Source organism: Salvia splendens, chromosome 3 (genome assembly GCF_004379255.2).
Source record: "Salvia splendens isolate huo1 chromosome 3, SspV2, whole genome shotgun sequence".
Classification (NCBI taxonomy): Eukaryota; Viridiplantae; Streptophyta; class Magnoliopsida; order Lamiales; family Lamiaceae; genus Salvia; species Salvia splendens.
In genome coordinates this window covers 30,777,195-30,798,189 of record NC_056034.1, presented here as the reverse complement: position 1 = coordinate 30,798,189, position 20,995 = coordinate 30,777,195, and the positions used below count along the sequence as shown (strand labels likewise).

The 20,995-nt window shown below is 38.2% G+C and overlaps 1 protein-coding gene across 3 annotated transcripts; it reads right to left on the bottom strand.

The window, feature by feature from the left end:
- Nucleotides 1–2,653: 2,653 nt before the first annotated feature.
- Nucleotides 2,654–6,883, bottom strand: LOC121795652 (MACPF domain-containing protein CAD1-like). 3 transcript variants are annotated; one of them, XM_042194199.1, is made up of 8 exons: nucleotides 6,647–6,883; nucleotides 5,841–6,140; nucleotides 4,808–5,046; nucleotides 4,542–4,731; nucleotides 4,330–4,413; nucleotides 3,912–4,098; nucleotides 3,663–3,826; nucleotides 2,654–3,431 (listed from the first exon to the last, which is right to left on the bottom strand). In XM_042194199.1, exons 2-8 carry the CDS (start codon nucleotides 6,096–6,098, stop codon nucleotides 2,823–2,825), a joined length of 1,731 nt encoding a protein of 576 aa, XP_042050133.1. In that variant the 5' UTR covers nucleotides 6,099–6,140; nucleotides 6,647–6,883; the 3' UTR covers nucleotides 2,654–2,822. The 3 variants fall into 3 exon arrangements, with proteins under 3 accessions (XP_042050133.1, XP_042050132.1, XP_042050134.1); XM_042194198.1 differs by having other exon boundaries at nucleotides 5,841–6,883; XM_042194200.1 differs by having other exon boundaries at nucleotides 3,912–4,095; nucleotides 5,841–6,882.
- Nucleotides 6,884–20,995: the final 14,112 nt, after the last annotated feature.

Sequence of the window (20,995 nt, the reverse complement as noted above, 5' to 3'; positions counted from 1 at the left end):
CCATGACCTCATATTTACACATAGCATTCACCAATGAATCATCCACAAACTCACACACACACATACATTCACGCACATACACATACTTTCTCATGCAAACATCCTACCCAACCGATTAATTTTTAGGTCTACGATTTCTACACTCACTATATGCATAAGGTGATCAAGACACATGGATTCAATGGTAAAAATGAGAAAGATGATTCAAGTATACCTTTCTCTTGCAAAAACAATCGGTAGGAATGACGAATGATGCGATTCTTTGATGAATCTTGAGTTTCCAACTCTAAAATGATGCAAGAACAAGGAATTGGTGAAGGATTTGTGGAGAGGGTGAAGAGAGGGAGGGAGGCGTGTGGGAGAGAGGGAGAGGGAGAAAAACGTGTGAATGGGGGCTAGGGTTAGGGTTCCTCCCTTTTTATATTCTAGGATTAATCTCACACTTAAATAAATTAATTATAATTGTGGAGGAATAAAATAGAGGTCAATGAATAAATCCCACAATTTAAAAGAAAATAGGAGTGTAGAAAAGGGGGAGGGGTTCTCAAAATTTGCCATTTAATTAGCAAGGAAATTGATTTGGTATTTACTTGGAGAGAAATAAATTCACAAATTAGGTAAAAAGATATTGGGTATTCCATAAATAAGGTAACGAGACAATTTAAAAATCTCCAAGTATGGAACAAGGGGGGGTGTGTACTTTAGGGAGTAGCAAGGAAATTATTTAAATCCTCCAATAAAATAGGAATAGGATTTAAATTTGGTATTTTTTTTTGTAGAAAAACACTCCCACAAAATAGGTAACAAATAAATTAATTCTCCAAGGAAATTTATAGGTATATGGTGCGATAATTATAGGCCTTAAAGAAGGAAAGAGTCAAATCCTAATTAAAATAAGATATAGAGGGATTTGACAAAATATGGTTAGATTTAATTGGATTTTAAATTCAAGAATGATTTGGTATTCAGGATCCCTACCGGTCTCCCACCTGCGCGACCGTTTGACAACCGTATTCACCTCGTGCATGGGTCAAAGCTGATCAATATTCGCCCGTATCGATATCCATACTTTCAAAATTGAGCGTGCAAGTATGGGAGATGTTGGAACAGGGGATCATGCAGCACAGCCACAGTCCGTTCTCGTCCCCGGTTTTATTGGTTTGCAAGAAGGATGGCTCCTTTCGTTTCTGCATCGATTACAGAGCCCTCAATGCAGCGACGGTCCCAAATCATTTTCCTATTGATACGATCATGGAAGTCGTGCATCAAAGTTTGTACATGCAGCTGGCTTCAATCTGTGATCAGCCTATCAATATGACATCCAAATGCTTTGGGAAGTCCACCAATGTCTTCATCTTCGACAGAGCTTCACGTGAGTATCTTGTACGCCTCAATCGGAGTCCGGTGGAGGGAGTTATGGTCATTTTACGGAAGACACGCAGTGCAGAAAAGCTCCACCCGGCCGGGTTAATTTCAAGGAGGATAAATCACCCGGCCGGGTGTCATTTTCGGACCCTATTATGCCCCAGCGGGTCACCCAAGCCTTAAATAGTATTTTTCCTCATTTGTAATAGTTAGACTTTGATGAAAATAGATGGTTGAGAGATTTGTTCCTCTTGAAGAGGGTTTCTATCCAATTCCTAATTTTAGGTTGCTTGATTATCAATTGATTCAATCAAGTATGATCAAGTATAGGTATGCATCAAAGGGCTTGTGAATTCCTTTGAGTAGTGGAGCCATTAGTTGAATCTAGCATGATAAGATTGCTTAGTGTTTTCTACATCAATGGATTTAGCTAATATCAAATTCACTTTTCTTCATCTCTTGTCTTCCATCAAATCGTTTTGGGTCTAGTTTTTGAAGGATAGATCCACTCTATCCTTTATTGGTTTTGTGTTTTTGTGTTACAATTGAAGATCAAACATCATCAAAGGGTATAGATCTTGGGTTAATGGATCACAATCAATATGGATCCTTATCATTTGGTATCATAGTTGATGATTTTGTAGTGAGTAAAATTGAAGACATGGAAGTGAAGCATCAAGTTGCACATGGCTTGGAAACCTCCCTACCGCCGATGGATCAAGAGGAACAAGGGCAAATCGAGGAACTCCTTGCCCAAGGTTCAAGTGCACTATCCTTATCTCCTTGTGATGATTCATTGAATATGATTACATTAGAGAAGCTCATTTGTGTTGATAGTGTTGTTATTGATGACTTGTGTAAAAAGTGGTCTTGTGAGCTAGAATCTTTGGATGTTAAATATATTTTTGCCTCATATGTTGATCCATTTTGGTTAAATACAAGCAATGATAGACATGACATTTCTCTTGTGAAATCTAACTTGAATGTTGGAGTGACTTCCTTTCATACTAAGTTGCCTAAGCTTTCATTTGTTGGTAATTTTGAGCTTCATGAGTATGTGGATGAGAATAGTAGGACCAAGAGGAGTAACATGGATAAGACTTCAGAACTCGGTGTTTGCTACGTTTTCTTTGCAAGGTGGTTAAACCCTTCAATGGGATTGGGGTTAACTAAAATTATGATAATATCCTCCTCCAACTAAAATTATCCTATAACTTAATTCTAGATGAATAATTAAGGATTTGGGGTTAACTAAATAGCGAGTCCCTCGACACCTCTAGATTTATAATTTTAGGAAGATAAAAAATATACCACACTGAATCTTGCTTCAGACCACAATTTCTACTCTCCAAAGCCAAGCAAACATTCTGATCCCAGAAAACTATGAAGAAGAAGAAGAAGATCCATGTACATTTCAAACTAACATCAAGAATCACTACACAAAGTGAAAACTGATGTCAGTAATTAAGCAATGAATACTTGACTCTCACCACAATTTTCCCCTTTTCTACACCAAGCTTTCCTCCTGTCACCAGCCAGTGTCCCGGTGGATCTTGCGGCCCCTTGCTCATCTCCGACATGTCCACAAATTTTGCCACTTTATTGCCCGAATACTCCTCACTGGAGCTCGAGCTAGAGTCGTCCTGTCTCCTGAGCAATTCGCTCGGAGCATGATCCCATAAGGACCGGCGTACTGTGCATCCGGGAAGCCTAGAGTACAAGAGCTTCATATGCAGGACATTTCTTGAACCGAAATCCCACACCCCAAGCTGAGCTCCCGTGACCACATAGGCACCCATGAGGTCGCCTATGAAGGTCTCAGGGTTCTCTACAGGTGCACTGCTAACGTGCGAAAATTTCTTCCATTTCACCGGCTCGAACCATCTGCTGTCCTGCTCTTCTGGCCCCTGCCACTTCGGGGCACCTATTGCCACGTGTGTGTCCCAATACGGCTGGAGAATCTTGGGAAGCGACGCTAGATGCTGAAGATGGATAGTGATGCGATTCTGTTTAGATCCCTCAAGGCATAGCCGCATACCAGTCACAGGCTTCCGGCCAACCGAAACCTGCATCCATGTTTCGGTTAACATTTCCTGCTCACTTCTCTGTTTCATCATGAAATAAACAAAAAAGGAAAGCCTACTACTCTAGAGAGGGTGTTTACTTTAAGTAATAGCTTAGACAGATAAATAAACATAATATAGACTAATCCACTGCATGATTGATCGAAACATTTGATCATGTATTGCCAATCTAATCTCTCATTTCTTTTAATACGAGAGAAAGTTAGCACGTACTTGCTCTTGGCTGACATATAGTTTTTGTCCCATCATGCTAAATTGTAATGACGGACAAACTGGTTCCTTTCTTGCTTGTCCCGGAAACCTATCCTGCACAGGGGCCCATATTCGAGGGACCTGAAATTCTAGGAAATATCGTAGTTCTTCAATCTGAGGTTTATCTGCATGGATGAATCCAATAAGGACTGTATCATAGTGGATATCGGAGTAAAATCACCCAAAGTAGCGAAGAAAAGGAATTCTTACACTCTAGGTAGAGAGAAATAGCGCGTTCTAAATGATCCCTTCCTCGAACTCCATCAAGTAATTCTGTTATAGGGAAGAATGACATCTCAATCACATCTGGAGAAGATCGGACCGTTTTTGCCCACTGAGTGTGGCTCCGTTCTAGATCATCCCCTCCACGCCTTCTGAATATGACGGTGACATCCTGCTAGCATAAAGACCTCAGCTTGTTGTAGCTAAATGTTGAGAATCATTAAAGCAAAATTCAATACAAGATAAAAGCTTTATCCTCAACTCTGTTTTATCATTTATCAAGGTCAGAAACATTATTTCATGTTACAAAATTTACCACATTTTATATATACTTTGGTATATACATGAAGCATGGTCAAATGATTTGGAAGATAAAATATAATTTTGTTGCATGGCATATACGTACTTCTTTGCCACTCCCGGAGAGGTAAGGTGCACTAGCCGGTTGAGGGTATATTCCTTGGTTGTTAAATAAAGAAGAATCGCTGCCCTGAAAATTGAAGACGGAGAGAAGAAAACGAGATTATATTCTTAAGAAAAATAATTTGAGAAACAAAATGATCAGGACAAGCAGTAGGAAGGCAAAGTCATCAAATGGAAAGCGAAAAAGGAACTAACCTTATTTTTTAATAGTCCTGAATTTGTAAGCCCTTCAGGGCTGCAGAACCTTTGATTTCCGATATCTTGAACATAGTTCTTGATTTCCACGATAGAGAGAGGTGACGACAGGTGCTGTTTCACATAGATTGCATCTTTACCTCCGATAGTTATAGATGTAATAACATGGGTACCAAAGGTCTCGATGAAGCTGTTAAGGATATAACAAGTTAAATAAGGCTGGCGGGTAGAAAGAGATATACATGTGCATGACTGAAATATTTTACCTTGCTAGGGCGGGTGGGTCCCACGATTTTGGCACTGCCCGTACAACATTTTCATTTAGAGCCATAGGAGATTTGATAAGCTCGATTTTAGCAATTGCAATGAAAAATCCATCCATGCAAAGAGACTTCGTGGAAGCAGCATCTATATGCCTGGAACCGGTTAAGCTGAATGAAGCATTGAAGCTACCAAGTGGAGCATGCCTGGAGAGACTTGCCTTTTTGTTGAAATACTCGACCATCTGTATTCGTGTTATATGAAGTAAGCATTTGAATAAAATAAGTTAGAAATGCTGATTGACAATGAATGATATGTAACAATTAAAGGATCAAAGAAATACAACACATTCAGAAGCACCTTACTGATTTATCGGGTTTTGCTCTTTTGTGTCGGAATTTGATATTATAGGAATTATGAGAGGCAAAACAACCGTGCAATGTTGATATTAATCAAATAGGCAAGCTATGTGTACAGTGAGAGAGATGAAAATACGCAAGTCTAATTCCTCAAACATGTCTTGAAACAAATCTTATGGTTTTGGTCCTTTGCAAATATTTCCATCCTCTCAACCCATAGAATTTTCAAGAAAAAGGTTGCAAGTTATACTGTGGAGAGAGTGACCTAATCAACATAGAGTAAACATCATGGAATATTACTATCAAGGATGCGTGTTTCTAATAAAGGAAGCAGTTAGCGTCTGTCTAATACGTAGACCTTTCATAAAAACCACTGTCTATGTGAAACCCTAAAACGGAGTAACATAACTCGTTTTCTTCTTTAATTATACTAAGCATGTGAGCAACGACATCCACTTGAAACAGTAACCAACCTAACCGATAACCTGCTACTGTTTGATCACAGCCTTACAAAAGGAATAGCCACTAAACAGATTAAACCTCAATATCATACACAAAGGCAAATGCTAATTTGCATCAAATCTTCTCAATTGCACAAACCAACATCCACCAATATCAAATGCCAACATACAATACCAAGAAAAGCGAAGTCGCAAAACAGTATAAAACCATCATATACCTCATTATAACTGCAAACACCAAAGCCATCACGCCCACCTGCCTCGTGAGAATTCTTGATGTCCCTTGAAACATTTGGCACAACAAAGTCATCAGCAAGGTACAAATCCCTCGAGTGCTCTTCATCAATATCCACTATCCTCGACCCCGATACGCCCTTACAATACAGCAACCTCGTGTCATAGTTCACATCGAATCCCCTCCCTAATGCCTGCACAGAATTTATAGCTGTGTCCAACGCTGCCGCATTTTCTCCCATATCGTCACATCCCCCAAAACCACTAATCAAACTCACTCGATTCTGCAAAATCCAACAATACTAACTCAATTTCTAACCTAGAACGACGCTCTCAGATATCAAGAATCGATTTTTATTGTTAGCCCATATCATCACATCCCTATGAAAACAGAGCCTCAGCTACACCACTAATCAAACTCACTTGATTCCGCAAAATCCAACAATACTAACTCAATTTTTAACCTAGAACGACGCTCTCAGTTATCAAGAATCGATTTTTATTCTAAGCCCATATCTTCACATCCGCAAAAAAAACAAAGCCGCGGCTAAACCACTAATCACACTCACTCTAATTCCAAAAAAACCAAGAATACCAACTCAATTTTGAATCAAGAACGGCTCTCACAGCTATCAAGAATCGATTTTATTCTAAGCCCATATCATCGTATCCCCCAAAAAAAAAACAAGCCGCAGCTAAACAACTAATCACACTCACTCTAATTAGTAATTACACAAAATTTTGAATCAAGAACGGCCCTCACAGCTATCAAGAACCGATTTTTACATACCCCTTTGCAGAAGAACACCTATCTCTCCAAAATGCAAAAACAAGAGAAATCAAAAAACAGATGCAGTGAGGTAAATCTTGAATCTTCGTTTCTCAGATATTTTTTCAGGTCTTTTCGTTTGCAATCAACGGACAGAAACGGATATAATTACTTGTGTATCTAATAACAACCATCTATACTTCCCATCTACTGTGTGACTGCATGTAAATTCTTCCCCTGAAAACTTATGCTTGCCGTTGACTCGTTGAGTATCCATTAAATTCACCTGCCTGCCTCACTGAAGCACACGTGTTTTGCCGCTTTCGTACGATAATTTTCGCTGCATCTCGGCCGTCGGTTGATCTCTGGTTACAGCCACTCAACGGCTGTGATGACGGCACGTCAGCTATCAAGCAAAGCCAAAATTTAACACTGGTTGCTGATAAAATAATACTATATTATTTTATAAAATAATGTTCTAATATGGCTTGGGAAAAATATCGAGAAAATGATATATCGTTTGTATCGTATTGAAAAATATCGAAAAAATTTTAAATTTTCGGTATATCTTAATTTTCGATATGATATGATACGATACGATAATGTATCATAAGTTTTCGATACGATAACAATATGAATTTCCTTACATCGCGATATATCGTTTTATATCGAATATACGATATATATCGATATTTTTGATATACCGAATTATATTGAAAATCAATACATATGGAATTATCGATATATACCGCATATATCGAAATATATTGAAATTCAATACATATTGAAATTATATTTTTCGATATACAGGTATTTGAAACGGTACGATATTTCAGTATATCGTATCGATCTTTGATATATCGTTCTGAACAGTATATCGAATTTCGGTACAATATATCAAAATATCGATACGGTAATGATATTGATATTATCCATAACGAAGTTCGATATATCGAAACTTTCGATACGATAACGATATGAAAGAATTTCATATCGATATTTTCGATACGATACACGATACAACGTTTTCGATATGATATATCGTATCGACCCAGCCCTAGGTGAATTGATGTAATATTTCCTTTCTACTTTCTACTTTCTACATAATTACTCCTTCCGATTTATAGTCTCATTTTGACACGACATGAATTTTAAAAATTATTTAACTTCATGAAGAAAAATAGAGAAATAAGTTAACTGAAAGTGGACTCCACATTTATATATATATATATATATATATATATATATATATATATATATATATATAGTAGTGATCAAGATATAACTAATCTTAAGTGTATAACTAGAGAACAAATCTCAGCCACACATCTTAATGGAACAAATATTATTTATTTTAATAATATAAAATGGGCCAAGGCTATTTTTGGAAATGACAGTATGAAATTCATTAGCTCATACGCGATTCATTTTCTTCCAGATTGAGATTGTCGATGTTCTGCTCCAGAACAGAAAAATGAGCTGCTGATCGTTCTTCTTCATGGCGGTGATCACGCTCTAGAGAGCCGAGAGAGCTAGATTCGCCGGCGGTTTGACGAAGTCGGCGCGAGCTTTCTGGTGGCGGCGGAACCTGAGGGTGGTGCAGCATTGGCGGCGAGGGAATGATTGAAGCCGTTGGATGAGCATGAGCTCATGTCTTCGAGTAGATGGTCCTTCAGCAGCACTCGATTTATTGTTCTTTTTTGAGATGGTCCTTCAGCGCACTCGATTCATAATTTTCGGATTACCACTTCATCTTGAGCTAAAAATTCACTTGTAGTACTCCCTATATTACCACATACATCTTGTCATGTTGATATGGAATAGCCACATTCAACTGGATGTACAATACAATTTAATTTTCTATTTTGAATGTTGTTTATTAATTGTTATTTTATCTGCTATTAATTGTTACAAATTGACTTAATTCAAAGAAATGGTTGGAGTTTTCATGTTTTAGAGATGTGTGTTGTGTTCTTTCTTTTTTCAATCTTTTTATAGATGGAGCATTGGCAAAACATTGCATCAGAGCTTCATTAAACTAACATTACTAGTTTGAAATCATATGCTTCTTCACTAAGATAAGTTACAGTCAAATTAAATTATCCATTTTACTTCACTGTTGTTTACAAAACACATCACTCTTAGCATTATTTTACTTCACTCTTGTTTACAAAACACATCACTCTTACCATGATTTTACTTCACTCTTGTTTACAAAACACATCACTCTTATTATAATTTTACTTCACTGTTGTTTACAAAACGCATCACTCTTAGCATGATTTTACATCACTCTTGTTTATAAAACACATCACTCTTAGCATTATTTTACTTCACTATTGTTTACAAAACACATCACTCTTAGCATAATTTTATATCACTCTTGTCTACAAAACACATCAATCTTAGCATGATTTTATATCACTCTTGTTTACAAAACACATCACTCTTAGCATGATTTTATATCAGTCTTGTTTACAAAACACATCACTCTTATTCTGATTTTACTTCACTCTTATTGTGATTTTACTTCACTCTTGTTTACAAAACACATCACTCTTATTCTGATTTTACTTCACTCTTGTTTACAAAACACATCACTCTTATTCCGAATTTTACTTCACTCTTAGTTACAAAACACATCACTCTTATTCTGATTTTACTTCACTCTTGTTTACAAAACACATCACTCTTATTCTGATTTTACTTCACTCTTGTTTATAAAACGCATCACTCTTTTACTTCACTCTTGTTTACAAAACACATCACTCTTATTCTGAGTTTACTCCACTCTTGTTTACGAAACACAACACTCTTATTCTGATTTTTACTCCACTCTTGTTTACGAAACACAACACTCTTATTCTGATTTTACTTCACTCTTGTTTACAAAACACATCACTCTCTTATTCTGATTTTACTTCACTCTTATTTACAAAACACATCACTCTTACTGTGATTTTACTTCACTCTTGTTAACAAAACACATCACTATTAGCATGATTTTACTTCACTCTTGTTAACAAAAGACATCACACACACCACACCAAATCTGCATTAATCAACACAGCGTGAAAGGTGGAATTATTAATTAAGCAATAATCCAAAATTAAAATAATAGTATCAGAGACAGATATGAAAAATTACACGACCAATTCACCTTCTTCCAATTAATTAATTAATTAATTAATTAAAATTAATCACATTTCCTCTCTCCTTCTTCAATGAATCAACTTCTTATAAATCATCACTCTGTCTGCCCTCTCTCCTTTCTTCAATGGAACAACAATGAGATGCATTTATAATTTGCTCATCAACAACAATCAATCCATCCATCCATCACAACACACAAAGATACACAAAGATGAAGTTCGGGAGGGAGCTAGCTTCCCAATTGGTCCAGGAATGGCAGACAACATACATGGACTACCAAGGCCTCAAGACGCTACTGAAAAACCACATCGCATTCCGGAAGAACACCGCCTTCTCGCCGCCGTTCCCCAGAAGAAGAAGGGCGATATCAGAAGCCCCCATTCCAACGCGAATTCAACCAACATATCTCTCGTCTCCCCTCTCACCTACTCCAATTCTTCACTGATCACGCATTCGACATCCAGCTCGGTGCTTTTGCAGTCGATCTCGTCGGAGTCGATTTTGAACTCCGATTCCGTGGCCTTGCTCCTTGCTAAGAAATTGGACGGAGTAATTTGATTAATAGGATTCCTAATCGATTGTGAGAAGGCATTCCGCCTCCGGCGAGTGATTGTGAAGGTGTTGGGAGCTCTGGCGGTGGCGTAAATGGCGGCGGTGGCAGCGAAAGAAGAGCACCAACAGCAATTCACCGCCATTTTGTGTGATACTAATTGATTTTGGAGAAGAGGGAAGAGGAGAAAAGAAGAGGAGAAGATGCAACGCAGTTTCTTTCAAATGACCATTATACCCCCGCTTGATTATTGTGGAGTAAATTTGTAAAGGAGGAAACTAATTTCTCCTTTAAATTCTAAAATTACATTTACTAATAATAGCCCTTGATTTTCTTAATCTTGTGGCTATGATTTGTTCTCTAGTTATTTGGTTAAGGGGTGTTTGCCATAGATCACTACCCTATATATATATATATATATATATATATATATATATATATATATATATATATATATTGATTAATTTTATAACAGAACATGAGTGTAATGAGTTAGATTAGGGCTGGGAAAAAATACCGAAATACCGGTCTTATCATACCAAAAAATATCGAAAATACCGAACTTTTGGTATACCGTGATTTTCGGTACGGTATAATACCTTACCGAAATTTTTTGGTAAGGTAACGGTATGAATTTTCATATACCGCAGTATACCGCTTCGTACCGAAGTTCGGTATGTACCGTAAAATAAGGTATATACCGTAAAATATAAATTTAATAGTATAAATATATTTTATATATTTTTAAAATTATAAAATTTATTGTGAAATATAAATATAATTATGAATAAAATATATGTAATATATATTTTTTAAAATAAAATATAAATAATATTCTAAAAACTCAAATTATCTATTTTCATTGATGTTGAAAGTAAGGTATACCGCAAAAGTACGGTATACCGAACTTTGGTACAGTATACCAAAAATGAGGTACTGCATCGGTATGGAAATTGGTCATACCGAAAATAAGGTATACCGAAGCTCGGTATACCGAAAATTTTGGTAAGATAAAGTGTTCGCATACCGAATTTACGGTAAGGTATACGGTATGATGGTTTCGGTAAGGTATACCGTACCTACCTACCCCTAAGTTAGATGAATAGTGGGTCTCCTTACCTATTATGGAAAAAAAAGTAAATGAGATTTTAAATCACGGACATCCTAAAATAACAAAATGAGCCTTTAAATTATGGACAGAATTTTTCTTGTTTTAGATATTTTGGTGTGTTTTTTTTATTTTTTTTATCTAAAATACTCTTAGTTTTGTACTTTCACAAAATACAACAATAATAGTCGTTTGCGGCGAAATTAGTATTTTATCAGTTTTTATCTTGATTAAAATATGTGCTTTAGTTATTAATGTCTTCTCAACATTATTCTCTTTCTTACTTTACCATTCCTCCACTTTAATTATTTATTACTCCCTACGTCCCATAAAAGATATCTCACTTTCCTTTTTAGTTTGTCCCACTATAGATATCACATTTCCATTTTTAGAAAAAGTATTCTCTCACAATAATATAATTATTATATTTTCTCTTTCCACCTAACACAAAAAACAAAACCTCATAAAATCCCATGTCATCCCAAAGTGTGATATCTTTTGTGGGACGGAAGGAGTATCATTTTTACAAATGAGTGCGCAAAAATGACCAGAAATCCTAATGGAGACGGATGGAGTAGTAAATAATTTTGTGGGACACCCCAAATGAAAAAGGAAGATTATTTTTATGGGACTGAGTGAGTATTTCAAATCTTCCTCCGGAAAACCACGTAATGCCTTCGGACATTCTCGAAGTCTAGTCCTAAATATTGATTTAGAAGCTAAGATCCGTCCTCCGAATATCAATCTATTAGACGCAAAACTTGAATATGATGCTCCCCCGTCTCATAAAAGATGTCACATTTTTAAACTCATTTCTTAAAAATGTACCTCCCTCTGTTCCAAGATAGTTGAGTCGTATTTATTTTTGGATTGTCCAAATATTGGGGAAAAAGCTGGAATTACAAGAGATAAACAATACCGGGCGTAATACAGCCCAAGAAGAAAGAACTAAAAACTGAAAATTACAATGAAATCGAAACTGTAAACTGGAAATAAAACTTAGCCGAGTCGAGGAGGCCTCTTTCCGCAAGACAAGATACGCCCCGGTAGTGCTCTCAGTTTGGCGTGTCTTCCCCAAAGATAAAACGGCTACGTCTCTGATGAAGCAGCACCGCAATCAACAGAGCTCCGGCGAACTAGAAGAGGAGATGGCAGAGCTTCGGGAAGAAAGACAATGCAGAGAGAGTATGATGCTTGTGAGTATGTGAATGTTATTCTGTTCGTCCTAATGCAAGGAATGACTAGCCTATTTATAGGCTTGGTCCACTGCGGGGATCAACTCAGCCTTGATGGCTGTCATCATGGCTCATCATGGTGGGCCTGTAACCCCCGGCCGTTACGAGTTTGAAAGCTGGAGTGCTCGACGTTGAATCTAGACATTGTACACGCCTTAATTCAACCGTCACATGTGGACTTGATCAAGACACTGATCAAGCCATCGCTCAAGGCGTAGCAGGCCGAGTTGATCAGGCTGCTGATCAAGGCGCAGCATGTCGAGTTGATCAGGCTGCTGCCCAAAATTGAGGTGGTCCAAAACATTAAGTCTGGATCCAAGGACGAGCCTAAGAACCAAGCCCAAAGACCACCCAAAGACCAATTGCCAAGATCCAAGTCCACGTCCAAGTCCAAGTCCAAGTCCAAGGGCACGGGCGCGCGTGTGCGGGCGTGTGGGCTCTTTCACCCATCTTAGTCCACGATAATTACTAAGTGTAATTAGTCACTTAGTAAATACACATTTAAAGATGTGTCTTATCTCCTATGTGGGATAATTAACACTAGTTAATTAATCCCTACACTTTCAACTCATAGCTTTAATTAAAAGCTAAATGTGACCAACTTTAATCCACTATTTCTCACTCATCGGAAATCGGATTTGAGAAAGTGAGTATACTATGGCCATCTACGTGGAACGTAGATCGATGATATATCATTTAATTCTCCAAAATTAAATGTCTCGTCACATTTATTATTAGTCAAACTTCATTGACCGGACATCTTAAATTCAAGATTCCAACAATCCCCCACATGAGTGGAAATAGCCGAATGCATATGCATGCAGACACAAGCTCAACCCTCGAGAGGTATATAAGCGTAAGGAAAGGTAGTTGTTGGCTTTGAATCATCCATAGTCAATACCATCGGATACACAGGCGGCTTAGTAGCGCGATGCTTTGAATTAATCCCCCACGGCGTGCACCGAGACAATGGTGTTAACGCTTAAACACCTCAACCTCATCCGTTCTCACGTTTTGTGTCCATTGCGGTCTTGGACACCACTTTGGATTCATAAGTGCGTTTTATGAAGCGACCACACTTCGCACTTACATAGGTAATTCTTAGTCAAGTACCTTGCCATACTCGGTCTCTTTGAGAACTCCATCTCTTTGAGATCCTTAAGAACCATTAAAAGTCATAGACTTAGCCTTACCACTTAGGCAGGTTTTTCAACACTCTATTGCTCTTTAGGGAAAAGATATAGTGAGTGTTTCTCATGAACTCTCATAGCTTAGTTGTCCCTTTGAACCAAGTTCTTGGGATCTCCAGTCATCATGGTTGGGTTACCACTACGACAATTCTTTAGTTTGTGGATTTCAAACTCATTCCATCTAGCAACTTATTCATTTGATCACGGTTTAACCATTTGGCTAGCGGATCCTCTAGATTATCTATTGACATCACACAGTCAATTGTAATCACCCATGTTGTGATCAAATGTCTCACGGTGTTATGTAGTCGACGTATATGTCGAGACTTACCGTTATAGAAGTCATTGTTTGCCCTTCCAATAGCCGCTTGGCTATCGCAGTGGATCAGCACTGGTGGCATTGGTTTAGACCAACATGGAATATCTTCAAGGAAGTTCTTAAGTCACTCGGCTTCCTCATCAGCCTTATCTAAGGCAATGAACTCGGATTCCATTGTTGATCGGGCTATACATGTCTGTTTTGTGGATTTCCACGATACAGCACCACCCCCAATAGTAAAGACGTATCCACTTGTTGAAAGTGAGTCCCTATTGTCGGATATCCAATTTGCATCACAGTACCCTTCAAGTACTGGGGGTATCTCGAGGAGTGTAGCCCATGATTTTGAGTATGTTTTAAATATCTCAAAACCCTCACAAGAGCTCTCTAATGCTCTTTGCTTGGATTGCTCGTGTAACGACTCAACTTGTTCACAGCATAAGCAATGTCAGGTCGAGTGCAATTAGTCAAGTACATAATGCACCCGATGACCCGTGCATACTCTTCTTGTGCAACGGGCTCGCATTTGTTCTTGCTCAAGTGAACGTCGAGTTCAATTGGAGTCTTAACCGGCGCGCCATCATAGGCTTTGAATTTATTCAATATCTTCTCAACATAATGTGATTGTGTTAAGATGATTCCATCAAACGTTCTTAGAATCTTCATTCCAAGAATTACATCGGCTAGACCCATGTCTTTCATGTCAAAGTTTCTCTTTGATATGGCCTTTGTATCGTTAATTACTTGAGTGTTGCTACCCATGATTAACCTATCATCAACGTATAGACACACTATAACATGGTCGTTATTAGTGCTCTTGATGTAGACACATTTGTCGCACTCGTTGATTTTAAACCCATTTGATAGCATTACATTATCAAACTTCAAGTGCCATTGCAATGGCGCTTGTTTCAATCCATATAGAGACTTTACGAGCTTGCATACATTTTTCTCTTGTCCAGGTACTACAAACCCTTCGGGTTGCTCCATATAGATTTCATCTTCTAGTTCACCATTTAGAAACGCGGTCTTTGCATCCATTTTATGAATCTCAAGATTGTGCAATGCAGCAATAGCGAGAAGCACTCGGATAGATGTAATCCTTATCACAGGTGAATAGGTATCGAAGAAGTCATGTCCTTCCTTTTGTTTAAAACCCTTTACTACTAGTCGGGCTTTATACTTATCCACTGTTCCATCGCCTTAAATTTCCTTTTAAGTACCCATTTACAACCTAGAGGTTTCGCACCTTCAGGTAGATCTACCAACACCCAAGTGTGGTTTAGCAAAATTGAATTAATTTCGCTTTGAACAGCTTCTCTCCAATGTAGCCCGTCTGGGCCATCGAAGGCTACTTTTATAGATGTCGGTTCTTCATCTAACATAAAAGTAATGTAGTCAGGACCAAATGTTTTTGGTGTTCTGACCCTACTACCACGTCTTAGTACTGTCTCCTTTGGATCGGGCCTTACACGCTTGCGTGATTTAGGTTCCTCATCCGCTGATTTAGAACTAGTGGTTTCATCCTCAATTCTTGTCTCAGAATTGGATGCTACGTTTTCCTTCCTTTTGCAAGGAAACGTATTTTCAAGAAATACCGCATTTCTTGACTCAATTGTTGTTCCCACGGTAACAGTCGGTATTTCAAACTTGTGGACAACAAATCGATATGCACTACTGTTAAGTGCATATCCAATGAAGATACAATCAACTGTTTTAGGTCCAATTGTAACTTCCTTTGGTGGAGGAACCATCACCTTTGCCAAACACCCCCATACTTTGAGGTATTTGTAGGATGGCTTCCTTCCCTTCCACAACTCATAAGGAGTAACATCTTTTCCTTTGAGAGGGATTTTATTCAAGATATAGTTGGCTGTCAAAACAGCTTCCCCCCACATATTATGTGGTAATCCTGAAGTCAGAAGCAGTGCATTCATCATCTCTTTTAGAGTTCGATTTTTGTGTTCTGCAACACCATTAGATTGTGGTAAATATGGTGCAGCCGTTTGATGGATTATACCACTTGCATTGCATAAATCCTCAAACGGGGCTACATATTCGCCTCCTCTATCGATTCGAATCGTTTTGATTTTACAACCAAGTTGATTCTCAACTTCGTTCTTATAATTTTTGAACGCTTGTATTGCTTCATCTTTACTTCTTAAAAGATAAATGCAGCAATACCTTGTGCAATCATCTATGACAGTGATAAAGTACTTTTTACCACCTCTAGTTTGCACCATCTTTAAATCACATACGTCCGTGTGAATTAATTCAATGGGGTTTATGCTTCGTTCAACCGAGTGAAACGACAACTTAGTCATTTTTGCTTCAAGACAAATTTCACATTTATCTTGGGTATCCACTTCATTAGCCTTTAGTAAATCTAAATTCACTAATCTTTTAATGGCTTTTGAATTTACATGTCCCAATCTACAATGCCATAAGTTTGAATACTCAATCAAGTAAGAGGAAGTAGACGCATTGTTATTAATAGCCAAAGGCTTGGGACCATGGCGCGTAGCCACACTAAGCTTGAAAAGCCCATCGGTTACATAACCTTTTCCGAGGGATTTTCCAAACTTATACAAAACAAACCTATCGGATTCAAATACAAGTTTAAAACCCTTATTAACTAGTATAGATCCAGAGACTAGGTTGTTTCGGATGTCGGGCACATGCAGCACATCCTTCAGCATGACAGAGACGCCAGACGTCATTTTGAGGATCAAATCTCCAGTTCCTTTGACTTCGGATGATGCTTGATTTCCCATGTTGATCTTCCTCCCATCAACAGGATTGTAGGTTGAAAACGTACTCCTATCGGCACAAACATGAGCAGTTGCTCCAGTGTCGATGTACCAGCCTCCCTTGTTTTCAATCAAGTTGGCCTCTTCAGTGACCACAGCGATGAGGTCATTTTCGTCTCAGTCTTTGAACTCTTTTTCAACGACGTGGGATGCCGGCTTCTTCTTCTTGCTGCGGCAGTCTTTGGCAAAGTGGCCAGTTTTGCCACACTTGAAGCATTCGCCTTCAAATTTCTTTGCAGGCTGCTTTCCTTTCCCTTTATCCTTTTGACTTGGACGAGGGCGTTTGTTGGAGGGACCGCCCCGCTCCAACAAGTTGGCCTTGGCTTCAAAGAGGCCATGGCCTCTAGCCTTTTGGTCGTTTTTGTGCACGTCGGATTCAATGCGCAATTTCACGATCATTTCTTCAAGGGTCATCGCCTTTCGCTTGTGCTTAAGGTAGCTCTTGAAGTCCTTCCAACTAGGTGCAAGCTTCTCAATTATCGTGCCAGAAGCAAAAGCTTCCGGCAAGTTCATCCCCTCGGCGGCGAGTTCGTGGATGATAATTTGAAACTCATGTACTTGGTCTATCACTGGTCTTGAATCGACCATTTTGTAGTCCAAGTACTTAGCTATTACAAATTTCTTAGTACCGGCATCATTGCTACGGTACTTCTTCTCTAGGTTCTCCCATATTTGTTTAGATGTGGTTACATTAGAGTATACACTGTAGAGGCTATCATCTAGTGCACTTAAAATAAATTTTTTACATAGATAATCCCCTTTGTGCCATGCGTCGTAGTCGGAGAAGACCTCCAGTCTGGTCTCTTGATCGCTTGGCCTGGGTGGCTCGTCTTCCTTGAGGAAGTGCACGACCCCCAATGTTGTCAAGTAGAACAACATTTTCTGTTGCCACCTCTTGAAGTCAGATCCTTCAAACTTGGAGGGCTTCTCAGCGGGTGGCATAATTCTCGGCATCAAAGGCACCGAGCTTGGTCCATGATATGAACCATTCAAGTTGACTCCACTTGAGCCAGCAACGTGGTTGGGCATAGAGCCCCCACCATTCATGTTGGGCATAGAGCCCGCCATGGTCGTAACGGCCCGAATAAAATTAAAAAAATTAATTAGTTCAAATGCGTCGGAAGTCGTAAATAAATTAAATCCTAGAAGTGTGTAGATGGTTTCTTATTATGTGAATTATTTGTTTGTGTGGTGTTTATTATTAGAAATAGAGAAAGAATAAAAGAAAGAAGGAAATGAAATAGAGAATAAGAAAAAGAGGAGGTTGGAAGGGTGAAAGATTTTATCTCTACTCCCTTCTAGAAGCCACGTAACAAAAAAATCATCTCCCACCCCCATTCTACATTTTTTTTTCACTCTCTTTTGCACAAAGGCACACACTCTAATACGCAAGGTGAGAACTCTCCCTTCGGACGATTCGCTGCTCCTCCGGCGACAGCGAGGAAGCTCCCCTCATCTCCTCCCTGTCTGGATACCTCTCTACTCACCTACACTCAACACCATCTCTCTCCGCTGAATTGTCGTCGTTTTCGACTCCTCGGCAGTTTCCGTCGCCGGTTTCCGACAATATTAGAGTAGACTTGTCTTCCCTTTGAGTAAGCAAGTCCCTCACCTTTCGAATTTGTTCAATTTCTGCATCATCTTAAACCTAGGGTTCTTAAATTGGTTTCTCCCCAATTTGATTTTAAATAAAATTAGAGTATATAGTTGGATTATCTTAGATAGTAGGTTTTTGGAGGTTGCAAATATATATTATGTTGTGGTGAAAGAAACAAAGGAGATAGCCTTTTGTGTCATGTTCTGGCCGAATTTGTCAACTCTTGTTTAACCAAGTAAACAATATCTTTTTCTTGCGAAATTTTAACTGAACATACTTTTAGGTGTCTTCTGCTATGTGGCCAAATTTCAGCTTCATCCGAATTGAAATGAATTTATAATGAATTTTGAAAGGGGACTGCGCAGTTCAGCTAGGTTTGGATATTTTTTTTTTTGCTGTTTTCAGCTGCTGGTTTTGAAGTTTTCGACACCCTTAGGGTGTTGCAAATTGTATTTTCAAATTTTCTGTATGAACCTTGATGTGTTGGAGAGCTCTCTGTAAAATTTCACTTGATTTGGATGTCATTTACTATTTTTAGAAAATCTCCAAACACAGCTGCTAGAACCTGTCGGGTAGTGATAGACAGTGGGAAAATGGCCATATCTCCCAACCTACTTGGAAATTTTGAGAGAACTTTGTTTTAAAATTTAACTAGACAGCAAGGGGATTCTTTTGGTATAGGGCTTGACCTCTTATACTCCGTGCAAAAGAAGTAACTAAAGAGAACTTGTTTATTGCTTAAGCTATTTTTTGGTGTTGTGTTGATAAGAATTATTTATTGAAAGGTAATCCTGGCCTGAGGGATAGCACGGGAAAGGAGAAGGCGAATGAGTAAAGTGATCTAGTACGGCATTTTGGATTTTAAGGTAGGGTATTCACAACCTATTAACTTATTGCTCTTAATAGAGATAATATTATACTCTGCATATGGTTTTTATTAAATGTAATTTTTATATATGGGAAAATGTTCGATAATGAGTGGAAGTTGTTAATGTACTATGGTTAAAATTGGTAGAAATAAGTGTTGATATATGTGTACTCTAAATAAATCAGTTATTATATGGTGTTGAATAATTATGCATTATATGATATCAATTTGGGTATGACTTTAAATGCTAGTGTATTGTTTAATATGAAAAATATGAATGAATGTGTTCATGTCTCGTGCTTGAGTATGTTCTGTGAGTACAATTGTCATGTCAGGACGGCAGTGCTGCATCATCTGAGATCGCTAGCGTTCTGGAAAACCGAAGCGGGATCATTCTGTTATCTGAATATCTGTCTGCACCCTAAAGGGGTGATCTGAATATCTGTCCGCACCCTAAATGGGTGATCTGAATATCTGTCTGCACCCTAAATGGGTGATCTGAATATCTGTCTGCACCCTAAATGGGTGATCTGAATATCTGTCTGAAATACCTGTCTGCACCCTAAAGGGGTGATCTGATCTTCTGTCTGCACCCTAAATGGGTGATCTGAATATCTTTCTGAAATATCTGTCCGCACCCTAAAAGGGTGATCCGATCTTCTGTCGGGATCATTCTGTTATCTAAATATATGTCTGCATCCTAAACGGGTGATCCGATCTTCTGTCTGCACCCTGAATGGGTGATTTGTACGGAGTTCCTTGAGGACAAAAATCTGCTTATGTTTCTGATCTGTTCCGAGTACCCTGGTCTGTCACTAAGCACTTAATGGGGATATATGTGTTATGATTAGTGATTGTGTAAAACCTCTGTTATAACTCTGATATATTTGGCACACGAGATCAGGTTTCGTTATACGTGTTTTGGATATGTGGAAGGTTGATGATATGTATATGTGTTGGTGTGTAGATATTAGTGTAAATGAATAGGTTGCATAATGTTTACTCAACTCCGGAAATTAGACTCTAATGTTGAGTATACTACTGGGCTTGTTGAAGCTCATTCTTTTCTTTCCCCCTGCAGATTAGGTGATCAGACTAGCTCTTTTGCTGTACAGCTGCTCAAGTCGGGTCACTAGCCAAGCTTTTGCGTTGGGTAAATCTTTTGGATTTGATAAATGTGGCATGTAGTAGGAGTGTAATGTACCTTGGACGTTATATTACTTCATAAACTTTTGCTAAGCATGTATATTTTGTGAGTAGTGTCCAGGTTGTGTGTATGTATATATATAGACTTTTGGAGACAGGTTTATGGTTTAATTCTAGACGTTAAATAGCAGTTTCTCCGTTTGCCAAGGAAAAAAAAATATATAATTTAACTATAAAAAAAAAATTTATGGACTTATATGACATCACTTATTCGATTATTAAATTGAATGGGGGAAGGGATGTTACATGTTTTGGTATCAGAGCCTAGGTTTAGCCGATTCTAGGACTAAACAAGGTCTGATTTGTATGGTTATATGTCACATAAGAGCTTGTT